Source organism: Mytilus californianus, unplaced genomic scaffold (genome assembly GCF_021869535.1).
Source record: "Mytilus californianus isolate M0D057914Y unplaced genomic scaffold, xbMytCali1.0.p SCAF_2, whole genome shotgun sequence".
NCBI classification, from domain to species: Eukaryota; Metazoa; Mollusca; class Bivalvia; order Mytilida; family Mytilidae; genus Mytilus; species Mytilus californianus.
In genome coordinates this window covers 54,017,757-54,043,352 of record NW_026262668.1, presented here as the reverse complement: position 1 = coordinate 54,043,352, position 25,596 = coordinate 54,017,757, and the positions used below count along the sequence as shown (strand labels likewise).

General features: G+C 32.3%; 2 protein-coding genes across 3 annotated transcripts; one reads left to right on the top strand and one right to left on the bottom strand.

Annotated features, from left to right (window-relative positions):
- Positions 1-3,970: 3,970 nt before the first annotated feature.
- On the bottom strand, positions 3,971-9,802 carry LOC127730020 (MKI67 FHA domain-interacting nucleolar phosphoprotein-like). Its single transcript, XM_052238069.1, has 5 exons — positions 9,637-9,802; positions 8,201-8,332; positions 6,919-7,027; positions 6,040-6,257; positions 3,971-4,299 (listed from the first exon to the last, which is right to left on the bottom strand). The coding sequence occupies exons 1-5, from the start codon at positions 9,760-9,762 to the stop codon at positions 3,994-3,996; spliced, it is 891 nt and encodes a 296-aa protein (XP_052094029.1). The 5' UTR covers positions 9,763-9,802; the 3' UTR covers positions 3,971-3,993.
- Positions 9,803-9,876: 74 nt separating this feature from the next.
- LOC127730014 (putative malate dehydrogenase 1B) lies at positions 9,877-21,513 on the top strand. 2 transcript variants are annotated; one of them, XM_052238060.1, is made up of 7 exons: positions 9,877-9,936; positions 12,659-12,771; positions 14,440-15,535; positions 16,435-16,565; positions 17,131-17,278; positions 20,504-20,528; positions 21,227-21,513. In XM_052238060.1, exons 1-7 carry the CDS (start codon positions 9,915-9,917, stop codon positions 21,237-21,239), a joined length of 1,548 nt encoding a protein of 515 aa, XP_052094020.1. In that variant the 5' UTR covers positions 9,877-9,914; the 3' UTR covers positions 21,240-21,513. The 2 variants fall into 2 exon arrangements, with proteins under 2 accessions (XP_052094020.1, XP_052094019.1); XM_052238059.1 differs by lacking the exon at positions 20,504-20,528.
- The last annotated feature ends 4,083 nt before the right edge of the window (positions 21,514-25,596 follow it).

Sequence of the window (25,596 nt, the reverse complement as noted above, 5' to 3'; positions counted from 1 at the left end):
TGATACAAATCCGAATTAAGAAACTAAATGGGTCTATCAATACCCACGCTACGTCAATTTTTAAAGACCCAAATGTTGCAAAACACTTGTCCTACCTCCATGACAAATATGTTGTTGTCCCCGCAGATAAAGCCCCAAACAACTTCGTTTTTGTGTGTAAATATCATTACATAAACTGCTTGATAAATGAAATAGGTATTGACAATTCACTTGGAAACTCGACATATACCCACACAACACTTACCAAAGAGGAAATCCTGGATAATCATAGGTCTGTTCTATGTTCCTTTGGAATTTCAACCAAAGATGAAGAACTGGATCTACCATCACTGTATTTGATACCTAAACTACATAAGTGTCCTTACAAACAACGGTATATTGCTGGGTCTTCCAAGTGCTCCACGAAACCTCTCTCTAAATTATTAACATCTATTTTATCAGCAATCAAAGCTGGGCTCCAAAGTTATTGTGAAACTGCCTATTCTAGAGGTGGCGTGAATCAGATGTGGATACTAAAAAATTCCAAAGATCTTTTAGAGTACATACAATCTAAGACTCTCTCATCTTGTAATAGTATTAAAACATTTGACTTTTCTACACTTTACACAAGTATTCCCCATTCCAAACTAAAAGACAAATTGAAAGAGTTGGTATTACTTTGTTTCATTAAAAAGAATGACGAACGTAGATACAAGTATCTTGTCTTGGGGAGGGATAAAAACTACTTTGTAAAAAATCACTCCGATTCAAACAAAAAAATCTCTGAAACTGACATTATCAAGATGCTTGATTTCTTGATTGACAACATATTTGTTATGTTTGGAGGACGTGTTTTTCAACAGACTGTCGGAATTCCAATGGGAACCAATTGTGCCCCTCTTCTTGCCGACTTGTTTCTTTATTATTATGAGGCTGACTTCATACAGGAACTTCTTAGGAAGAAAGATAAGAAGTTAGCAATATCCTTTATTTTTACGTTCCGCTATATAGATGATGTTCTCTCACTAAATAATACAAAATTTGGTGACTATGTTGAACGAATCTATCCCATCGAACTAGAGATAAAGGATACTACAGATACAGTTAAGTCTGCCTCATATCTTGACTTACATCTAGAAATTGACAATGAGGGTCGGTTGAAAACAAAACTTTACGACAAAAGAGATGATTTCAGCTTCCCAATTGTGAACTTTCTATTTCTATGTAGCAACATTCCAGCAGTGCCTGCATACGGAGTATATATCTCCCAATTGATACGATATTCCCGGGCTTGTATTTCCTATCATGATTTCCTTGATAGAGGATTGCTGCTCACAAGGAAGCTATTAAACCAAGCGTTCCAAATGGTGAAGTTGAAATCATCCCTTCGTAAATTTTACCGACGCCATCACGAGTTGGTAAACCGTTATAGAATAACCGTTTCACAGATGATATGGGATATGTTCCTTATGTCGTTACAACAATACCCTCCCTTTTCACAAATGTGACCTACCGAATTAGACTATTTACCGGATTTGTAATAACATAAGCAACACGACGGGTGCCACATGTGGAGCAGGATCTGTTTACCCTTCCGGAGCACCTGAGATCAACCCCAGTTTTTGATGGGGTTCGTGTTGCTTAGTCTTTAGTTTTCTATGTTGTGTCATCTGTACTATTATTTGTCTGTTTGTCTTTTTATTTTTGGCCATGGCGTTGTCAGTTTGTTTTCAATCTATGAGTTTGACTGTCCCTCTGGTATCTTTTGCACCTCTTTTAAGGGGAACCATTGGTGATAGGTCAATGATATTTGGTATGCAGATGTATTAGCATTGGCACATCTCATTTCCATGAAGATTATTTGGCTCCAACTCCTCAGTCATAGTTTATTGACTTAAATGTTTTGCATACATTGTAGTTTACATTTTAAAGTTTGTGATTAGATCAGTTTAAGATGAACCGCTAATGTTAAGTCAATGATATTTGGTATGCAGATGTATAAGCATCGACACATCTCATTTCCATGGAGATAACATGGCCCAGCCCACTATCATTGTAACTTTTAATAGTTTGCAAGTTAAAGTTTGTGTTTAGGTTAGTTAATAGGGATTCATTCACGATAAATCAATGGTATCTTGTATGCAGTTTAATAAGCATTGACATATATATATTATTTTTATATAAATGGAGGTTATTTGGCCCTGCACCTTCAGTCATGGTTCATTGACTTTTGATGTATTACATAGTTTAAATGTTTGAATATTGCTATTTAAATTTAACATTTGCATTATACTATCATAAACTGTTAACACAGAGATATGTCTCGCCTATTTGTTATTTTGATCATGCAAATGTTGAAATTAAAATAGCAATACTTTAACATGTAAGTTATGCAAATATTCAAAGTCAATGAACCATGACTGAAGGTACAGGGCTAAACAATCTCCATGGAAATGAGATGTGCCAATGCTAATACAACTGCACACCAAATAGCATTGACTTTAGTCCTTCCCTTTAAACAAACCTAAACACAAACATTTAATAACTTGTAAACTATGTAAAAGTTTCAAAGTCAATGAACCATAATTAGGGGGTGAGGTTATATAATCTCCATGGAAATGAAACTTGAAAATGCCAATACATTTGCATACTGAATATCATTGACTTAACATTAGTTGTTCATCTTTAACTGACCTAATCACAAACTTATATATGTAAACTAAGCAAAAGTTTCAAAGTCAATAGACCATGAATGAGGGGGCGGGGCCAAATAATCTCAATGGAAATGAGATATGCCAATGCTTATACAACTGCATACCAAATATCATTGACCTACCACTAGTGGTTCCCCATAAACTGACCTAATCACAAACTAATACATGTCAACTAAGCAAAGTTTCAAAGTCAATAGACCTTGACTGAGGGGGCAGGGCCAAAAAATCTCCATGGTAATGAGATGTGCCAATGCTAATACAACTGCATACCAAATATCATTGACCTACCACTAGTGGTTCACCATGAACTAGACCTAATCACAAACTAATACATTGTTGACGCCACTGCCGACGACGGAAACAGCATACCTATGTCTCGCTTTTTGACTCCGTCAAGGCAATATAAAAATAACAAAAAGATGAGACATATCTCTGTCAACAGTTTATTCTGTTAAGGATAGTTTTCACAGCCTTAGTCTGCCATGTAAGCTATATCATATAGTCATGTTAATTGTTAATTTAGTTATTTTTAACACCTTTTTTTCATTCACATTCAAGATACGAAGAAGATCGGTCAATACAAAGAATCTACAATTAGTTTTCAAGTATTCTGAAAAAGATAAAGAGCAAATTGAACTGTGAGGTATTGCTCAATATTTATAGGTATTGCTCACTAATAATAGCTATTGCTCCCTAATTTTAATTGATTCAATAAGTATTCTGTAAACAAGAAGTTGATGAGTAATGGATGAATAACGTGAATCACACAGTATAAAATTGAGAATGGAAACGGGGAATGCGTCATAGAGACAACAACCCGACCAAAGAGCAGAAAACAGCCCAAGGCCACCAATGGGTCTTCAACACAGCGAGGAAAAACCCTCACCCATAGGCGGGCTATAGCATGCTCACATGATGATTGATTCCAAATTTCAGAACCCCTTGATTTGTAGTTCCTCAGAAAACTTGCATCCAATTTTTTTTTATAAGACCATTATGTGGAAGAATATACAAGTATTTGGTAAACAGAAGGTCGATGAGCTATGAATCTGAAAATGCATCACACAGGATATCATGCTCACAAGAAGCTTGATACTAAGTTTCAGGAAGCTTGTAGTTCCTGACAAAATTTCTACCAAAATTTTATAGGACAGACAGAAAGGAGTAAATTCCCCTCCATTCAGATCATGGGGTATAATTAATTCCAATTATTTCGTGAATTAATTATACATTACTCTGTGAATGGTAAAAACAATTCTGCAAGTATAACATGTGCATTGCAAGGTAAAAGAAATTTTATTTATATAGACAATTTTAACTTTTTAACAGGAGTTTTCTTAAGTGATTTCAAACTTTTTATTTTCTTGCTTGTTGATTGTCCAGACTTTTCTAAGCGTTTTCTTTTCAATGTTTTAGTTGGTTCACTTTTGACTTCATTTATTTTCCTTCTTCTTTTATTTGGTGGCGTATCTACAACATTTGGAATTTCTGTTTCTTTATCTGTGTCAACTGCCTTCTGATTCACTTGGCCTTCTTTATTACTGGATTCTGTTTCCTTACTTGGTTTACCCTCTTTAGTTTTTTTTGCTTCTGCCACAGCTAATTCCTACAAAAGATAAAAAATGAAAATGTTTATCTTTAAAATAAATGCCTCATTGCTAAAAAAAAACAATCTCCAGAGGTTCATATAAGCCTGTATCCTTCACTTGACCTCAAGGTTGTAATTGAACTATATCCATGACTTAAGAGTTGTGGTGTGATTATAAAATTCTAAAACAAATCCCGAACAGAAGAAATTGTTACAATGTTTAACTGTTTGCAAAGGTTACTGTCTCATCAATGTGCGACCCATATCTTCTTTAATTCAAAAGAACTTTCAAATGGTGTAGAAATTGTAAAAGTGTTTTTAACAAAAATTTGGTATATGCAAACTTTAAATGATAAGCACTGAACATTTTTTAAAAACAAACCCAACCTGGATAGTCATTATACATACAAGGATAACCGAGTTTCCAAATTCCAAATTTTAGTTGATATCACAAACTTTTATGTCAAAGAACTGTTAAAAAAAGAAATTGTTTTTTTTCTTTCAAATAGTCTAGGAACAACGATAAAAGCGATAGTTCAGTCATATATTACAAAGGAGATATAAAGTTTACAATGTAAAAACAAAATCTTGTGAGTTATTGGTATAAAGATGAATTCGCAAACAGAGTGCTTATAAATATAATATGCCAAAAAAAAAACCCAACTTTAAGTTAAAAACTTTCTTTGATTTCATAATCATTTATGACTTGTTTTCTTAAGAAATGGAGTTCCTGGAAAAGATTGCAAACCAAAATTAGACACGATAAAACTTACTGTAAACATATAGGAAAGGGTTTGGTGTATTAATTAAACAATAGCAGATATATTCCTTTAGGTGTTATCCTTTTTTGTGGAGTCTGCAGTATTAATTTTTCTGTTGAAAACCAATTAACATGCAATGGAAGTGACGGTTAAATCGCAGTCACCAATTCAATTTGGCAAACAAAACAAGAACTGTTAGCTATTGCTCACTAGTGATACCTCGCTTTAAAAATTCTTTAAAAATCGCCAGCTGCTTTCTGTCAATTACGTTTTCATGAAACTACGGTAAACATTACAAATGGTGTTGTCGTATGAACATTTCTTCAAATGAAAAGACAAATGCCACCTGACCAATTCTATTTGAATGAATTAATGTTGATGATCATTAAGGACCCATCCAATAAACAGATTACCTGTAACAACAATTATGACACCTGTTGTAACCGTTGATTAGCTTGGGGTCGTAAACAAAGTCATAAACTTGTCGCCAGGTAAAATTTCGTACAATTTTACTTTTACCAATTTAAATGAAGATCGATATTGTTACCGTTACTTTTTTTTACAGTCAAGAAATGAAAATTTTGACAGGAAAATGTTGGCGCCAGAAATATGGCCAGCAGCCGTATTTTTTCGCCAGATGAAATAAAAAATCGCAAATTGGGACACTGGTATATTGTCAACAGGAAGCTGATGAAGAACGATGAATCTGAAATTTTACACCTGATAAAAAAATTCCAGGAAATCTTTAGTTCCCTATAAAAATCAAACGAAAATTTGTACATGTTCTTTATGTTTAAAATATTTTAAGTATTCTGTAAACAGGAAGCTCTGAATAGTAGTTGACAGAGAGACAGACAGAGGTTAATCAGTATATCCTCTCCTTGAACTACAATCAAAATTTAAAAATTTCAGAAGGTGCTTCTTTTCTGGTTCAGTATAACAGACTGGCATTAACCAATATGAATTTAACAGACATTAAAAATTATGGTATACTTACAACATTTTTTATCTTCAATTTCACTCCAACTTTAGCCAAAGCAGCTATTCTTTTCTGATGACCTTTCAGAAATCGTTTAGCTGTAGACGTTTGTTTATTGTCCTGATTTTTTGTGTTGTGACGTTTTATGGCTAGCAAATGAGATTTGGGTTTTGAAAATTGTCTTTGTGCACCTTTAAACAACGTAGGATGCTGTTCTTCTTTGGGTACATATTTACCTGAAATATAAATCTTAAATTATTTATAAACTTAAATAATGTAATCAGAAAACCAAAATATCCACAAACAAGAAGCAGGTGTCCTTCAGATACAATAAAATGTGCAGGGCGCAGCTTTATACGACAGCAGAGGTGGTATCCTGAACAGTTGGGGCAAGTATGGACACAACATTCAATCTTGATACAGCTCTGAATTTGGATTGTGACTAAATATTTGACACGGCATAGGTTTCTGACACAGAATGATTGTAGTACATGTTCATGGGGTATCAATTTTTGTAATTTATTTTGAATAGCAACTTATACCTCAAAATCAATTTTTTGATTTAATTTTTTATTTTTTGGTGTTTTAACGCCACTTTTAAGCACCGCTTTTGGGCTATTTCGTGGCGGCCAGTTTTTATTGGTGGAGGAAGCCGGAGTGCCCAGAGTCAATTTTTTGATGATATGCTTAGAAAATAAGATGTTTCTAAAAATTTGTGATTTTTTTACCTGAATATGACACTGAAATAGCATAATAAACATATTTATCAATTCTTGTATAAATCCTAGCACAAATAGACGTTTCGCAAAATTTTGATTTTTTTTTTTACAAAAACAAAGTTTTTTTTATCCAATACATTCATATTTATACCTGATCTTCATTTCTGAATGAACTTACATTTAAGCAATCTTTCAAACATCAAATAGTTATTCATTGTTTCAGCAACTATCTTGGCAACCTCATCACAATGGAACTCTATAAAAGCATAGCCTTTGCCTTTACCACTCTGAAAAATGTAAATAAAAATTATTTGATGTATGTACAGTACACATGTAGGATGTATCAAAATATCAAATGTTTTAATAATAAGAAGGTCAAAGCTAGAATTTAAGAATGAATAAATGAATGAAAATTGTAAAAAGGCAAAAAAATCTTGAAGCCATTTTTAGGAGATGAAATTTGAGAATGAAAGTTTGCATAACGGTTTTTTCATGAAGTTTTCAAAGTCCAAAGCCCCTAATATTTGCACAAATCAGCAGAACCAAACCAAAGGTAAATTGGATCTGTAACTCATCACAGCAGACTCACATACATGTACTAAAAATCAGCTCAATATGTGAAGGCCTATAGAAAAAAAAGGTCTGTGTAACTGTTATTTTCATGAAATTTTCAGTCCAAAGCCTGTAATATTTGCTCAAATCAGCAGAGCCGAACCAACACAAACTGGATCTGTAACTCTTTACAGAAGACTCACATACTAAAAATCAGCTCAATATGTGAAGGTGTTAAGAAAAAAAGTAGGTATAACTGTTAATTTCAGCAAAAAACAGCGGAACGGAACCAAACATAACCTGTGTTAGCGGTAAAGGTCTCCACACACGCCATGAGCAAATGATGTTATTATGTGGCTAATAAAAATTCAAGGCCTTCAACACATTGCGGCAGTTTCTTTATTATGTGCATATGGGAACGTTACCTGCCATTCCACCATTGAAATTTATTCACTGGTTCTAAAGTTATGATTTTTAACCACAATTGTGACCCCTTTGTCTGTACAGAACAGCTGAACAATTGGACCGTTTTCTAGAAGTCTGGGTCACCCATACTTTTCATAATATTTTTGAAAATAGCATGATTTAAATTACATTTTGGATAATTATAAAAAAAATCTTTGGTTTTTAATTTAGATACACAATCTGCCTGAAATGAAAAGCATCACAAATAAATCGCATTTCTGCATAAAAATTTGCTCATTTTATTAAAAATCTGGGTAGATCATTTGCTGTCATTTGAGAACCATGATAACAAAAGATTCCCCTTAAATACTAGCTTTCCAACTTCTACTGTGTTTAAAATACTAGTGTCAGTTATACAAACATCAAAGCAAAGAAAATGAGTTTTGCAGCAGGGACCATTGAATCCACATATATATAAGTAATTTATACAAATAGAAGCAAACCTTTTTACTACGAGATAATCTTAATCTTGTTACTTTCCCAAACTGGCGAAAGAAATCCTTCATTTGAGGTTCAAAGAATCCATGAGGTATATTACCAAGATATACAACACCTGGTGATGTCAACTCTTTGCTCTGAAAAATAAATAATACATGGTATCAGGTCGTTCCAGCCCCAAGTCAGTTTTGTACAAGTCGATCCGGCCCAAGTCATTGCTACCCACAAAATCGATCCGGCCCCATAATAAAATAATGATAAGTTATTATAAAATTCCAATAGTTTTGTGAAGTACACGTATATGACTCAGGGTAAGTGGCAATTTGCACATGAAAAAGTTGTGTAAATTTCACTGATCAGAGGAAACATTTTAGGATGATCAATACAAAAGGTAAGTAAATTTTTATAGAAGGGATTCGGTAAATCAAACAATACTGCTCAATTTCAGTAGTTTTTAAAACTTTTAACATTTTAAAAGAAAAAAGTTTGGGTGCATTAGCTTGGTGATCAACCTGAGTGTAACCAATGTGTTAATTACAACAGTTGCTGAAAAGTTAATTCATAAGTTCATATGAAAAATGCTTATTAATGTGGACTAACGAATGATTGTATTAACTTCTGCAATGTATGATTTGAGTATAATTATGCATATCCAGTATTCTTGATACATGTAACTTCTAATTTAAAACAATTATTGGAATAAATGAAAATAATATATATTTTTAAATATGCATCAAAGTTACAATTTTTTATCGTCCACCTTTGCTGTTATTAAAAAAAATCCATTAAAATATATAAAGCTACTAGTTAAATATATATAATTTTATTCTTGTAAATTTTTTTTTAAATTGGGGCTGGATGGACATAAAATATTGGCTGAATTGTTTTGGACCGGAAAGACTTGGGGTAGGATCGATATGAATGGGGAAATCCTTACAAGCTCATTGACCACATTGTAAGACCAAGCCATCATACAGTTTTGGCCCACTGATCAAGATATTTTCTTAAAAACTTTTGTTTTACAAATCATTTAAGCAATTAGAGGCTATTGCATACGAATAACGTAAAATATTGCTTTTGAAGAGGTGGTGAAACAGGGACAAATCTAGAAAAAAAATGTGTTTTTATTATTTTGAACAGAGTTATTTCCCTTAAAAGTGGATTTTCTTAAACATATGTTTTACACTAATTTACAGATAATTTAAATTAAAACATAAACCATCTTATTTTACATTTTAACTGCTAGAGAAAACAGGGCCTGTTGTGGCTCAAAAATAGTTAAAGCTAGAAAAATTGACTTTTATTTGAAATGCGTTTCATGTTTAAAAAGAAAAAAAATCTAAGTAATCAATCAAAATAAGCCAGTATTAGGCAGTAAAGACTAAAGGCAGTATCTAAACTTAAAGCTTATACGAAGTAAAGAAGTCTTTTTACAACTAACATTTTTCTTTATCGTCTTTAATTTCGTCTCAAACGATTTTTGTTTATCTTCATCTAAAGCAACAGTCTCGGGTAGTGAGGTTTCTTTACTTTTTCTAGTCACACGTTTCTGCCTGGGAGATGCCATATTTGCTGTTCGTACAAAATCGAAATTTGTGGTTTACTTTATCACTGTATGTACAAGTCCGAAACAACCAAAGGAATCCGAAAGTAGGTTCTTTTCGTAGAGATTGAAGAAAAATCTAGATTCCGAAGAATCACCTGGCAACCATAAACAAGATGGCGAAGATCGTAATTGCAGGTATAAATGTTATTTTGTATAATTTGTATTTGTTAGGTAGCTTGTTAATTCAGTATGATAATATTTCAAAGATTGAAATGAAACGATCAATCAATACGCTTAAGATTTGACAATAAGGTGGACATACATCTGTCATGATCTGAAATGTAAAATAAACTAACTCTAAAGTACAGGGACCACTTCAGGTGTATTCTCAGTGGACATCAGAAAGTACCAGTACATACACGTATGATTACCCTAAATAACCCATGGAGAACATCATATCTTTTCACAAAAAATCTTAGGAGTAAAAATCCTCATAATTCATACACATTTCGGCAGTATAAATTACGATCAATTTTGACCGTAAGATTTTTTTTTGAAAAGAGTCGCAGGAAATGTGGCTGATGAAATGACCCTGGCTGCAAACTGTTTTTGGGGAAAATCAACTCAATTCTCAGAACACATGACAATGCATCTATTTAGGAGAATTTGCATGTTTAGTTTCTATTTCATCAAAGCAGAACCAATAGTTTCTTGCTGAAAACAATGTTAACTATATCATAATCAAGTTATGTATTTTCTTTCTCACTGCAATTTCATTTACACATGACACAATTGGATGAGTCTTTGGCCTATTAACCCTCTCTAGTCTTGCTGCCGCAGGGACACATATGTCCATATGTTTAATTATCATATGCAAAAAGTAAAATAACAAAAATACCGAACTCCAAGGAAAATTCAAAACGGAAAGTCCCTTATCAAATGTCAAAAATCAAAAGCTTAAACACATTAAATGAATGGAAAACAAATAAAAAAAAAAATGAATGGAAAACAACTGTCATATTCCTGACTAATGGTACAGGCATTTCCATATGTAGAAAATGGTGGATTAAAACTCCTGTCCTGTCTATTTTTTTCAAATTTCATCCTAGCCCCCCCATAAAAATCAAATGGTAGCTCCCTAAACAGTAAAGCCTAAAGGTTAATAATTTACAAAGACAAATAAAAGAACACTATAACACGTATTAAATTAAGAAGATAAACAACATCAGTACCTAGAATCTATACTTCAAGGACCATCATGTATTATTTGTGAAGTTGATACAGAATATTTATCAACAAGGTCTTGGTACATGTATCTTCCGATAAACTTTTTTTGGAAAAAGGACAAGACATTCTTTGACATATCCCTGGTTTTACAACTTTCAACTCAGACACTGGTGATGTTTTATAAAGTGAGTAGCAGCTGCAAGATCTTGTATACCAAATGAGTTCGGAAATGGCTTTGGAGTTGGGCAAGCTTCTAATCATTGCTGTATTTCTTTCAAATAAAATACCAAAGATTAAACAGTGTTAAAATTTTCGTCAATGGGACCCCAATGTAACGTCTTTAGGACGTGATGTCATATATATCGAATGACATCATTATTGGGCATGTGATATCACAGATGTCCAGCTGTCGTATTTTCTTGCACACAAAATGCAACCATATAAAATTAGCGGCAGGCTGCAGTAAGTGGGTTAAAGTATATATGTAAATGCTTTTTTGTTCCGACATTGGAAAGTTCCGGGCGGAAAGAACTAACTAGCCGAAAAGTTCCGGAGGAACTTATTAACTAGTTACTTTGTTCTTCCTCTGGTTTAAAAGTTCCACCGGAACAAAGTGACTAGCTGAAAAGTTCCAACGGAACATATCAACTAGTTAGAAAGTTCCTTTTTGCCAAATTAGTCAAAACCGGAACTAACAAACTAGCCCAAAAGTTCCAACGGAACTTATCAACCAGGCAGGAAGTTCCATTTGGAGAATTGATGCAAAGAACCACATGAGGAGGGGGTATTCTTCCCTCTCTTGAGGGTACCATGAATACTAAATTTGCATGATAATGCAACTTATTCCGTTTTATGTGAGCCATGAAATACAACTTAAATTTTGGATATTTGTCCCCAAAGAAACCCCTTTCAGTGCGTTGGGTATTCTTGTAAATTAATGATTTGCTCTTATATATACTGATACTCATTCTTTCCCCTCTTTCTACTAAAAGGACGAAATATGGTATATTTTTTGAACGATGTAACTAGTTGTTCTGTTCCGCCAGAACTATTCAACTAGCTACATTGTTCTGGGACTTTTCAACTAGCTACTTTTTTCCGGAACTTTGCGACTGCACTCGGAATAAAACAACTAGTTGGAAAGTTCCATCGGAACGAAATAACTAGTTGAAAAGTTCCGCCGGAACAAAGTAACTGGCGGAACATAGTGGCTGTTACATAATTACATGTATAGTATGATATTTATGTGATGTCACAGAATTCCAGAATATTCTGCTGTTGCAGGAAGAATTTTGCATTCAAAAGTGCATACAAAATGCATAAATTGCAAATGAACAAAGAGAAAATTTATGTCAGTAAGAGGAAACTCCTGATGCAAGAACAATCTGTACAATCTATGCTATTTATCAGTTTTATTTTGAGCCAAGTATTTTTGTGAAAAAAAAAGTAAATTCCTTCTTTATTCTTAAACATGTGCATGCATGCATTTTACACAACCAACTAAAGGTACATTCAAACTATTTGATTTTAGTCTTAGTTTTCCAAAGAAGAAAGTTTAGATAGTGGTATTTTGACAAAAAGTACACTTGGCAAAAAAAAATTGATTCAGTCAGTACAAATTGTCACACATACCACATCTCCTTATTTTTATACGGTCAATGTCATTTTTAGAATATTGTTTTATTTGTAGGAAAATCTGAGTGTCCCTATTATGCAAGGGCAGAATTATTAGGAGATAAACTTGCTAGGAATCTTCCAAATTTCCAACTCCACAAGATTGTTCAACAGCCAGATGACTGGGAGGTAAATATTTAGAATTTAAGTATACAATGTAGGTACATGAACAGTACAACAGAGATATAATTGTTTTCCACGATATCTTGATTTATTGCATCAACACATTATCCCTGAAACATTCACATGATGTTTACTCATGTAACTATTGCTAATGAAAGGTTTTTTTTAAGATAAATATAAAGACCAGCATATATTTCATTATTGTAATCTACATGTATCTGGTACAAATTACTAGAATAAAAAGGTAATGTGAGGGTTACTGTATAATTCTAAAAGCTTCAAGCTTTAATATTTTCCTGGTAAGGTTGATTGCTTCAGCAATAATGTCCTGAGTGGCAATTATTTCATGAATATTTAGGATGATTGTTTTATAAGAATCTTGATATGACTGACAAATTTCAACAAATTTCCTTAAATGTTAATGATATGCCAAAAAACAACAATTAATTTATGTAAAAAAATAGTAAGTCATGCCAAAAATATTTAGTTTAACGTGTGTTGATAACACCATAGCAGATCAGTTGCAAACAAATGATATCATTCATTACTGAGCTTTGAGAGAAATCAAATGACACTTCAGGTGCATGACAAATGCCACAAAACTATGTAAATTAAAGGCTCATTGGCTCCATAAATGATGGCATTGAGACAAAATTGAAGGAATCTTCATGTCAGATATTCACTATAACTACATGTATAAGCATATTGGCCCTGAGTGAGTAAGACTCCTTTTTGGCCCCAAAATATAGAATTTTAAAATTTGTTAAAAATGTTAACTTTCAGCTATTTATTGGAAAAAAGAATACTTCTGTTACATAAGTAAGGGCTGTTTTTGACAATACAATGCACATGCATCAGTTACAGCATCAGCTGAGCCTGACTTATAAGCATCATTAATTCATGCAAAATTACTGAAGTCTTCATAATTTTAGTATTTGTGTTAATTTTTAGACGTTTTTTGTCTAAAATGGAAGTGGCCGCACTTGTGTTTAGTCTTAATATTTATATATATGTTGTATTTGATGATAATACATTTATATAACATATATATTGAGACTGAACACAAATGTGGCCACTTCCATTTTAAACAAAAACCATCTGAAAAGTGACGTTTTTTGGCATATTTGATAGATTTTTCATATTTAAGCTTGAATTTGAGCATCTTTAATGACCAAATCAGTTCAAATCTTTTACATAAACTAATTGAATTGACTGAAGTAGACACTTAAGTGTTTAAATGATGTCAAAAATCTTTAATCAGATGAACTTCGAATTTTAGGCCAAAATTAGCCCTTACCGGACCTTCTCCTTTGAAAGAGAAAGAAAAAACGTGGTACAATGTCATATTTGGATGTTTTGGAGATTATTCAATATTATTTATCTACACATTCCACCAATCCAAGTAACGAACTTTGATCAAATCCCCATATACATGTATAAACAGCTTTAGTAATTCTTGCAAATGATTTTGTATTAAATGTGAAAATTTTTTTATATAAATTGGGAAGAACTCCATAATCACAACATTGTCAACTTACACATTCAATATTCACTCCAGACGAATTTAGACATCTGAATTGATTGAAATAGCACTACATACATGTATACACATATGTAAGGTCATTATTATTAATGCCTTTGATTTTCTGTATTATTTTTAAATATTGTTTGTAGAAATGGTTAAAAAATACATGTAATGAAAGAGGATGGCAACATATGAAGTCACCAATAGTATGGAGGGAATTGGTTGATCGAGGTGGCAAAGGTGTTTTGATTGGTGGAGCCAATGAATTTCAGGAATATGCATTTGGTTACTATGGAATCCAATCAGATCAAGTTAGTAATGATATGAATTTGATTTCGAAAGAAAATAAACAATATAAAATTGATATTGTCAAAGAGGAAGCAGAGTTTAAAGCCAGAAGCAATCCCATACATGTGTGTATCACATGTGCAACAAGTCCAGTATGTTATGCAATTATAAATTCAATTGGTCAGGGAGATGTATTTGGCAAACATACAGAAATAGCTCTTCATTTACTGGATACAAATGATAAACTGGAAGAATTAGAAGGTTTAAAAATGGAAGCAGAGGATCTTGCACATGAATTACTCAGAGAAGTTTCTATTACTTCAGACACTAAGGATGCTTTTAAAAATTGCAGTGCAATTGTATTGTTAGATGACCTCACACAGAATCCTGAAGAGGACAAGTCGGCGTGGATCAAAAGGAATTCTTCTCATTTTAGTGCTTATGCCAAAGTTATCAATGATGTCGCTTTAAAGAATGTTAAAGTTATTCTCACAGGGAATGGACCCGTAAATATGAACACTTACATGATGATTCAAAATGCTCCAAATATTCCAAGGCAAAATTTTGTTGGCCTGTCTAGAAGAATTGAAAACAATGCAAAGGCCGTTGTTGCAGAAAGGTTAAAGGTCAACACGAGTGGTGTTGTTGACTTGATAATTTGGGGGAATGTGAATGGGGAACATTTTGTAGATCTAGCAAGAAGTCGTGTCCATGGATATGATGGCGCTATCTGGGGACCACCCAGCTTTTCTCTCCCTGCTCCAGAAATGGTATGGGACAAACCTTGGATGGAAAAAGATTACATTGAGCTGGTTAAAACAAGACATGAAAAAATGACAGAAAATCTTAAACATGCACCATCTATGTCAGCAGGAGGTGCAATCACTAGTATGCTGGAACACTGGTGGAATGGATCTCCTTCTGGACAGATGTTCTCTCTTGCTGTTTGTTCTGAAGGTTTGTTATTCAAACTCCTGCATATGATCAATATAAAAATAAGGAAATGTAGTATGACTGTCAATGAAACAAATATTCATCAGTGGCCATAATAATGAACTCATACATGTACATTTACACAGTTTGCAACATGTATGATCCTTCAAGATTTTTACTGAAATTATAAAATTTTGATGCAGAAATGCAATTTATTTGATGAAACAAGGAATTTATATAATTTTATCTTGTTGTTTTAACTTTTTAACAAATACAAAGATGTTGTTTGATTCAAAAAAATTTTAAACTTTGGTATATAACGGGGAAGTAACTCATAAAATATAAATGAATGAACTGTAAATTTATCTAGTTTACAAAGAAGCAAGAGCAAGATAGTGATTTAAGTTTTCCTTCTTATTTTCTTAATGCATTTACCATAGTAACCTACGTGTATACTTTTTATTACATTTTTTAAAAAAGAATGGCATTTATAAACTATATAATAGTACGCAAGGTTGAAAAAACTTCTATCTTTTTTTTTTATAATAAATACTGCCTTCAAGACAAATGCTGCTAATTTGATTACTATTAAAAGTTTGCTTTGGATTAATAAACCTTCACACATACTGCTTTTTCATCTTCCCTTTTGTGTCTCTTAAAAATTTTTACACAAACAATTTTTATACTGGACTCCAAATATAACATTTTTTGTTTAAAGTTTCATTCGAATAAACATAAAATTATTATACTTATGAAAAATATGTGAAGAATATTAATTAGATTAATAATTTGGTCCATAAGATTAAAATGCAATTAATGTAGGAATATTTTTTAAAGAAGTCTAGGGTAGACATATACAAAAAAATGTACTATACATTGTGTGATATTTGTTGCATAATTAACTTTTTCATGTCTGCATTTAGGTTGGTATAATATTCCTGATGGCATTGTATTCTCCTTCCCTGTGACAATGGTTTCTAAAGGATATTGGAATGTTGTGCAAGATATTGAGCTTAGTGAAGAAATGAAGATAGCAATAAGTGCTACGTTGCAGGTATTGGAACCATTGTAAAATAGTTCTTTGATCTTTTTATTTTGGTTTGTTACCGCAGTCTTTCAAAAATGATACATATTTACCAATCCAGAACTTATTTTTCACTGATTTATAACTAAAAAGAAAAAGAAAAGATTTTTATACATCTAAAACACTGTGTTTAATGATTCAAATACATGCATTTTGAGACAGTGACCAAACAACACAAATAAAACACACCTAGAGGTCAACATGAAGTCATAAACATTACAGAAGTGTCTATAAATATCTATCATCTGTCTAGACTCTATACAAGTTGTGAACAATAATGTATGTTATTACAAAAATTGGTAAAAAACAGACTAACTTTAGTATAATTCAATTCCTATTACCCTTGGTACATGATGGTGACTGTTTTTCACTTGATTATTCTTGGCATATTAATTACTTCTCATTAAGGTCTTTAAAAATAAAAACATATGTATTTAAAAAACCTTGGTAAATAAGAAGAACATTCATGTACAATGTATGTGCACTGGCCCTCTAATATGTTTGAATTGACATGATTATCTCCCCTGTTTTATAGGATATTCAGTCTGAGAAGGATGTCTTATTTCCTCCACCCACTCCACCTCCCACAGAATCTAAAGTGACAATTATAGATCCTAAAGATACAGAACAACAACAGGAAAAGACAGAAAACAGTGAAGGAGAAAAACAGGATGATTCTGAAGGTATTATTTATAGAATATTACATGGCATTTAATGTTTCGGCTTAAAGGACCCACCTGAGTTTCATATAACATGTACACAAGTTAAGATTGAGAATTTGACAATTGGTACACTAGATAATGATAAGATAACAAGAAAAATTAGATTTAATGAATTTAACATTACATGTTACCCGGCCCTGAACTGGGGAGGGGGAATTTTGTTACCATAACATGTTACCCCTGAATTAATAGATTTTCGTTAAAAGCTTCAAGATTTTGTAAATTTTAAAAAATGATGTCAACCCTATACCAGCAAAGTAGCAAAACATTACAGTGTTAGTGTTGTTCTATTCCTCCAATAATTCATGCATCATGCTGACTTATTTCCTCAAATTCTGTTAAGTAAAACCTTGTTAATGTCACAGAAGCAAGTTATATTCACGACTCAAGCAATGAATTCCAAATAAATGTAAAATAAATTTAATGGAAATATGGCTTTGCAGCAAATTTTTTTTTTTTTAAAGGTCAATTTTATATTCAATCCATTACACTGTACCTCAAGATTATTATTATTTTTTTAAGTATCAATTCATGACCACTTCTCAAACATACAACAGTGTCCCACTTATAAAAAACCAGTCATAATTCATCACCTTATGAAATGTCTCTTCTACTTTTTGTCGAGCCTTCAACTTTAGTAGAAAAAGCGAGACATAGTGATCCTACATTCCGTCGTCGGCGTCCACAAATATTCACTCTGTGGTTAAAGTTTTTGAAATTTTAATAACTTTCTTAAACTATCCTGGATTACTACCAAACTTGGACAGAAGCTTGTTTATGATCATAAGATAGTATCCAGCAGTAAATTTTGTAAAAATAAAATTCCATTTTTTCCGTATTTTACTTATAAATAGACTTAGTTTTTCTGCTGGGAAATATTACATTCACTCTGTGGTTAAAGTTTTTAAAATTTTAATAACTTTCTTAAACTATCCTGGGTTTGTACCAAACTTGGAAAGAAGCTTGTTTATGATCATAAGATAGTATCTAGAAGGAAATTTGGAAAAAAATAAATCCATTTTTTCCTTATTTTACTTTTTAAATGGACTTAGATTTTCTGCCAGGAAACAACACATTCACTCTGTGGTTAAAGTTTTTAAAATTTTAATAGCTTTCTTATACTATTTTGGATTTGTACCAAACTTGGACAGAAGCTTGTTTATGATCAAAAGCTAGTACCTAGAAGGAAATTTTGTAAAAAAATAAATCCATTTTTCCGTAGCTTACTTTTAAATGGACTTAGATTTTCTGCCAGGAAACAACATATTCACTCTGTGGTTAAAGTTTTTTAAATTTTAATAACTTTCTTTTACTATTTTGGATTTGTACCAAACTTGGACAGAAGCTTGTTTATGATCAAATGCTAGTATCTAGAAGGAAATTTTGTTTTCTTCCAGTTAACATTACATTCAGTCTGCAGTTAAAGTTTTTAAACATTTATTAGATTCATAAATTATCCTGGATTTTTACCAAACTTGGACAGAAGCTTCTTTCAATCAAAAGATAGTATCAAGAGGAATATTTTTATTGATTTACTTCCTCATTTTTGTTGAGCCTGCGATTAACAGAAAAAGTAGGCGAGACACTGCGTTCCACGGAACCCTTACAAACTTTTTCATATAGTGACCACCTTCAACAAATTGAAGATTATGTCACAATAGGATAACTTACAACAAGACATAGATTAATTTTTTACAAAATAAGAATAGAGGAAAATGCATATTACAAATATACAATAAGTTTAATGTGAATAGATGAGTGTAATATTGATGTTTTGAGATTAAAGATTTGAAAGAGCCTACTGATGTGCAATTTATGGTGTTATTGGGTAGTTTGTTTCAGTCTCTTTGTTATTGTTCTAATCTTGGGGGAAAAAATCTTTTCTGTATTACCGTATAGCGGGTTATTTTCGCGGGTGTAAAATTTCGCGATTTTCATTGAATAAGGTATACGAAATATTTTGGCGGTTATTATTTTGGCGGATTCAAAACTTTTATCAATACCTTTGCATGTGCCGTTTTAAATTGGCGGAATTTATTTTGGCGATTTTGTTCTATCCGCGAAAATAAGCGAAAATTTGCACACCCTGCGAAAATAAGCCGCTATACGGTATGTTTTGCAGGATGGAATTAGGATACTGTTCAAATTTAAATGTCTTAATTTTTGTTTGTCTTTTTTGTGGAAATAGTTTGTTGTTCTTAGCTATTGCAACTTGTTCATGTTCTAATTTGTATAGCATTACCACTCATGAATCTTTTCTTCTGTCAGAGAGGCTGAGCCATTCAAGGTGATTTAACATGTCACCAAAGCTTGAGGTGTTTCTGTTTTTTGTTGGTTACTGAATGGGCAAACATCCTTTAAATTTTTTCAATGCTATCTAATACATACTCTAGTGATGGTCTTACTAGGGACTTGTACATGTACATGTTGTATGCCTGCTCTTTAATGGATGATGGGCTAATATTCAGGTTCCTCCATAGAAATCCTAGAGAGCTATTAGCTTTGTTCCATATGTTATTTATATGTACAACCCATTTATTCATGTTATGGATATAGCTGACTGTTACCCCCAGATATTTTGCTGTTGTAACTGGTTTTAAAAAGTGATTGTGTAATGTGTAGTTAAATGTGAATGTTTTTATTTTTATTTCTGGTGACCTAAATAACTCATTTACATCTGTGTCAATGTAATGCCATTTTACACATAACTATGTTCCCATGATGCAATTTGTCAAGATCATTTGGTAATGTACCAGTAGATGTATCAGAAATTCAGAATTTGATTTAATTGCCGAATAAACTATGTTGTCATCTGCAAATAAACACATGTAGTACATTGTAGTAGATGTAAGACTGGTTGGAATATCGTTTTTGTAGTTTATGAAAAGACTTGGTCCAAGAACTGACCACAGTGGAACCCCTGACTCAACTGTTACATACTCAGATTTTCCCCCCTCCAAAACAACTGCTTGCTTGCGATTAATTAAGAAATATTGTATCCAGAAATTAAATCCCCCTTGTATCCAGTTATAGTTAAGTTTGAAATGTGAATAGGAAACTTTATCAGACTCTTTGGAAAAATCCATGACCAAAATATTTGTATCAGTTTATTGTTGTTGTTTTTTTTCCCATTTTCCATGTTAAGTGACACATCATCTATAAATTGTAAATAATTTTGTTTCACAGGACCAACCTCTGCTAAATCCATGCTGTAGGTTATAGAAGGTGTTGTAGTTATCGTAATTGCATGTTTCATGATGTGAATAACCACAACTGACCAAGTGTTCTTTATACTATGATTTAATCATATTTTGACAAGTTAATATTCAATATGTGTTGCCTAGAAAATAAATGCTAATGATGTTTACCTAAAAAATAATTCAGTGTGACAAAAAAAGATTATAAATATGTGGTGGAAAACCTATTTATAGGATGGCTTTGCATTAGAGAACTTTGTTAACAAGTGTTGAAACACATAAACTTGTTTTTATTTGTTACCTATTATTAAAAATCTAAAGATATAATGTTTAAAATATGTCTTTTTTAATAATAAACTTTTGTAAAGAGAGAAAACAATGTTTTCTTCTGTTTGATATTATTTTATTTGGAAAAATACATGAAACTAACTAGAGTAAATTGATTGGAGTTATAAATTTGCAATTACAAAATTTTGGAAATTATTTGGAATTAAGGAATATATCTTCTTCATGCAAAGCTCTAATTTCTTGTCGTGCTTTGGCTATGTATATTTATCCTATTTGGTATATAAGCTCTTCATTTTTTTAATAAGTTTTAGATTTTCAAATATTTTGGCTTTGAGCATCACTGATGAGACATTTATTGTTGAAATGTGCATCTGGTGCAGTAAAATTGGTACCATTAATATTTATGTTATATCTATATTTCTAGGAGAGAAAACTGACCCAAAGCTAGACACTATTGAAGAAGAAAAGACAGGATCAACAACAGAATCAACTTAAATTTGTCATGATAAATATTCATACAAAAGATTATATTGGTTGTCTCAGTGATTTTATTTATCACAATCAAACAACGTTATGGTATCAAGAAATGTATTTTCTTAATCGGAGACATGAAAACATTTACACTGTGATATATATTTATTTCTCATTTCACTAAAATAATGATGTTTTATCTATTGAAATGTACAAACAATAAAATATAAACCATGAAGACATTTATGATTTTGTTGAATATGTTATGACCGTTTTGACTGACTTATTTGAGAACCTAGCTGGTTGGCAAGAAAACAACAATTTATACTACACACACCTGATAGAACATTAAATGAAATGTAGACATTGTTAGCCACAATGGTTATAAAGAAGCTAGTCTTTTTTTTTTTTCTTCTCAAAAATATTGCTGACTTCTGAAAAAGGCTGCATATATCTCTTTATGTAAAACCCAGGGGTCACTACACTTCAGAATTATTTATCAAACTCAATCAAAGCTAAACTATTCAAAGCTACAGAGACTGAAATGTCTGGTGAAGTCAGGTGTGTTATATAACTAAGCTCTAAAGAACCTGTGTCCCTAACCTAGGTCTGTGTGCATCTTCAACAATGGACACACTTGAACATTATGGACCAAATAGAATTCATAACAAAATTCTCTTTTTTTGTGATCTTGTATATTGCTGATTAATTTTTACCTGTGTCGTCGAAGGCAAAAGCATTTTTAGTAACCAATCAACTCCGTCAGAAAGAAATATTTTTTCATAGTTTTCAACGCTTCTGTGCAAGGGAATGATTTAATGTTTGGTCTGCAGCTTGATAATGTTTGTAGCGAGTAAGTAATTTGTACATGTTTGTGTTTGGTCTACAGCTTGATAATGTTTGTAGCGAGTAAGTAATTTGTACATGTTTGTGTTTGGTCTACAGCTTGATAATGTTTGTAGCGAGTAAGTAATTTGTACATGTTTGTGTTTGGTCTACAGCTTGATAATGTTTGTAGCCAGTAAGTAATTTGTACATGTTTGTGTTTGGTCTACAGCTTGATAATAGTTGTAGCGAATAAGTAATTTGTACATGTTTGTGTTTGGTCTACAGCTTGATAATGTTTGTAGCGAGTAAGTAATTTGTACATGTTTGTGTTTGGTCTACGCCTTGATAATAGTTGTAGCGATAAGCAATTTTTACATCTGTGATGTATCTGCTTCCTGTTTGGCGATAGTTTGAAATTTTACCACACACATTGTACAAAGAAAATTTTAGTTGAAGTTTTCTCGGCTCCTTAATTGAAGGGAATGATTTAATATTTGGTCTGCATCTTGATAATGTTGTAACGATTTAGAAATTTTTACATCTGTGATGTATCCACTTCCTGTTTGCCAATAGTTTGAAATTTTACAACACTCTTTGAACAAGGAAAATGTTTGTGAAAGCTTTTTTGGCTACAGTGAAAGGGAGTAATCAGCTATGCTCCAGTATACATGTTACCTCAATTAATTGCATGCAGTGACACAGTTCCAGACCGGATATTGGTCTTGTTCTTTTTACAGTTTCTCTCTATCTTCTTTAGTTTTTGCCCAAACCCAAAGACTGGTAAAAAATATTTGCCATGTAAGGGCAATCACTCCTATAAAGATCGCTGTTTAAAGTGTCAATCTATCTTTATTGTTTTCAAGATTATAGGCAAAAATTGGTAAAAATCCTCATTAAAGAGCAAAAACTCCAACAGGGAGTCAACTGACAATTTTGACAATTAGCCTTGTTTGTAGATCTAATCTTGGTGATCACTTTTGCAAATGTCAAAGCCATGAAAAAACAAACTTGACCTGTATATTTTATGGCCCATGACATATCATATTCTGCTTTAAAATGAAAAAAAAAATGAAATGTGGTATGACTGCCAATGATTACAACTGGAAAAATCATGAAATAAAAAAACAGCGGTAACTGAACAATGAATATGAGGTCAAGGACAAGGACATATAAGTCAGGAGACTGTAACTCAGTTGTTTTTGGTTGCTGTCTGCCTTATTTGTTTTTCGTTTGTTGTTTTTATCATACATCAACTTTTCTCTTGAATTGTTTTGCATATTTTTCCTGCCTTTTATAGTTTAAACTTCGTATTATGGGTTTTGCTCATTGTTGTAGGCTGTACAGTGACCAATAGTTGTTTACATGAATGTTCTTTTGGTATCTAGAGGATTATTGTCTAATTGGCAAACATATATAATATCTCCATATCTTTATATATGCCAAACTTCAGAACATAAGGCATATGTATACAAGATAAGAAATATCCAGTTCTTTCTGAAATATTCATCTTTATTCAAGTAGTTTACACCATCATTGCTGGTATAGCATCCCTGTGTCTTAAATTCTGCATCTACTCACTCTCCAGCGAGACAAAAACCATGTCAACCATACAATGTCTACATTGTTATATATTTAATGATAATTGGGAAAATGATGCACATTTCAAGGTTGCATTCCTACTTCCCTATTTTTTTTTCATATTCAAATGGCATATGATGAGAGATGACAATACTGTTGTATTATACAATACAAGGAAGTGAAATCTCAAACAAGTGCACAGACTGAATTATCTCACCTGCTTTATGGCGTAGGGTATGGTTTGTACACCTTACAAACATTCCATATCCATAATATAGTTGCTATCTGAGATATTACCAAATCACTTAAACTAAACATCGACCAATAAACCATGAAAATAAGGTCAAGGGGATAAACCCCTCAACAGATTGACATGTACACCTTTCAATCATTCCATATCCCAAACATAGTTGACCTATTGCAAATGCACGTAGTATCTTAGAAACAAATCTAGACCCAATTATGAAAATTTAACATGGAACAATGAACTATGAAAACGAGGTTAAAAGGTCGGATGAACTCAGACAGACAGACAGACATGTATATCTTAAAATCATTTCAATGAACTAGATGTCGTGACATGCTAAACATCTACCTCCATTTGTAGCTCAAAGTATCAGATACCAGAAAGTAGATGTCTTACAGATCCAAAAATGCTCACATGCTACAATTCATCACTGATAAGCTTCTGACCATGTATGAAGTAATTCTGTTCAGTAGTAATTTGAGAAAAGTGTGACGAAAACAGTTAAGATCACTCAACATATTGAAAAATTCAAAGTATCAGCAACTGGAAACATGTAATCGACAGATCTGAAAAGTGCTAACATGTTTCAACTAAATAATTCATCACTGCCAAGCTACTGTCTCACCAAGTATGTAGTTTGTCTGTTTAATAGTACTTGAGAAAAAATTATGAAAAAGGAGGTCAGGTAAGGGCTTATTTTGGCCTAAAACTTGAAGTACATCGGATGAAAGATTTTTGACTAGTTTTAAACACTTAAGTGTCTTCTTCAGTCGATTCAATTAGTTTATGTTAAAGATTTGAACTGATTTGGTCATTAAAGAGGTCTACATTCAAGCTTAAATGTGAAAAATCTGTCAAATATGCCACAAAACGTCATTTTTCTGATGGTTTTTGTTTAAAATGGAAGTGAACATTCATGGTTCAGTCTCAACCTTTATATGTGTTATGTATCATCATTAAATACAAGTCATATATTTAAATATTAAGACTGAACACAAGTATGGCCACTTCCATTTTAGACAAAAAACATCCAAAAATGAGCACAAATGCTAAAATTGTGAAGATTTCAGTAATTTTGCATGAATTAATGATGCTGGTACTTGATGCATGTGCATTGTATTTTCAAAAACAACCCGTATTTATCTAACTGAAATGCTATATTTTGGGACCAAAAATGGGTCTTACTGGGCCTACTCCTTTAAGTTCATTCCTCATATTGAAAAATTCAAAATATCAGCAAACAGAAAGTAGGTGTCTGACAGATCCAAAAAGTGCTAACACTTTACAACTCATCACTGTCAAGCTGATTACCAAGTAAGAAGAATTTCTTTTCAGCATTTTTAGAGAAAAGTATGACAAAAAAGTTTAAGTTGATTTCACATATCAAACAATTCTAAGTATTGGCAACAGGAAGTAGGTGTCTGACAGATTATACATGTTACAACTCATCAATGAAAAGCTGACAACCAAATATAAAGTCATTCTGTTCAGAAGTACCTGACAGACAGAAGTATTTGTTGCATGAACAGACGGGCAGAGACAAGGTACATCTAATATAGCCTCCACTTTTAAGTGGGAGTATAATATAGCTATTGCTTATAGTATTTAAGAAACATACCTAAACATGAAAACTTAATATTGATCACTGAACCATGAAATTAGGTGAAGGT

What these genes read in the sequence shown, in the direction of transcription:
- LOC127730020 (XM_052238069.1), bottom strand. Translation starts at nt 9,762, where the DNA reads ATGGCATCTCCCAGGCAGAAACGTGTGACTAGAAAAAGTAAAGAAACC. An exon ending in TAAAGACGATAAAGAAAAAT is followed by an intron (nt 8,333 to 9,636) that starts GTTAGTTGTAAA and finishes TTTATTTTTCAG; the next exon opens with AGCAAAGAGTTGACATCACC. An exon ending in AATTGAAGATAAAAAATGTT is followed by an intron (nt 4,300 to 6,039) that starts GTAAGTATACCA and finishes TATCTTTTGTAG; the next exon opens with GAATTAGCTGTGGCAGAAGC.
- LOC127730014 (XM_052238059.1), top strand. Translation starts at nt 9,915, where the DNA reads ATGGCGAAGATCGTAATTGCAG. An exon ending in AACAGCCAGATGACTGGGAG is followed by an intron (nt 12,772 to 14,439) that starts GTAAATATTTAG and finishes TATTGTTTGTAG; the next exon opens with AAATGGTTAAAAAATACATG. An exon ending in CAATAAGTGCTACGTTGCAG is followed by an intron (nt 16,566 to 17,130) that starts GTATTGGAACCA and finishes CCTGTTTTATAG; the next exon opens with GATATTCAGTCTGAGAAGGA.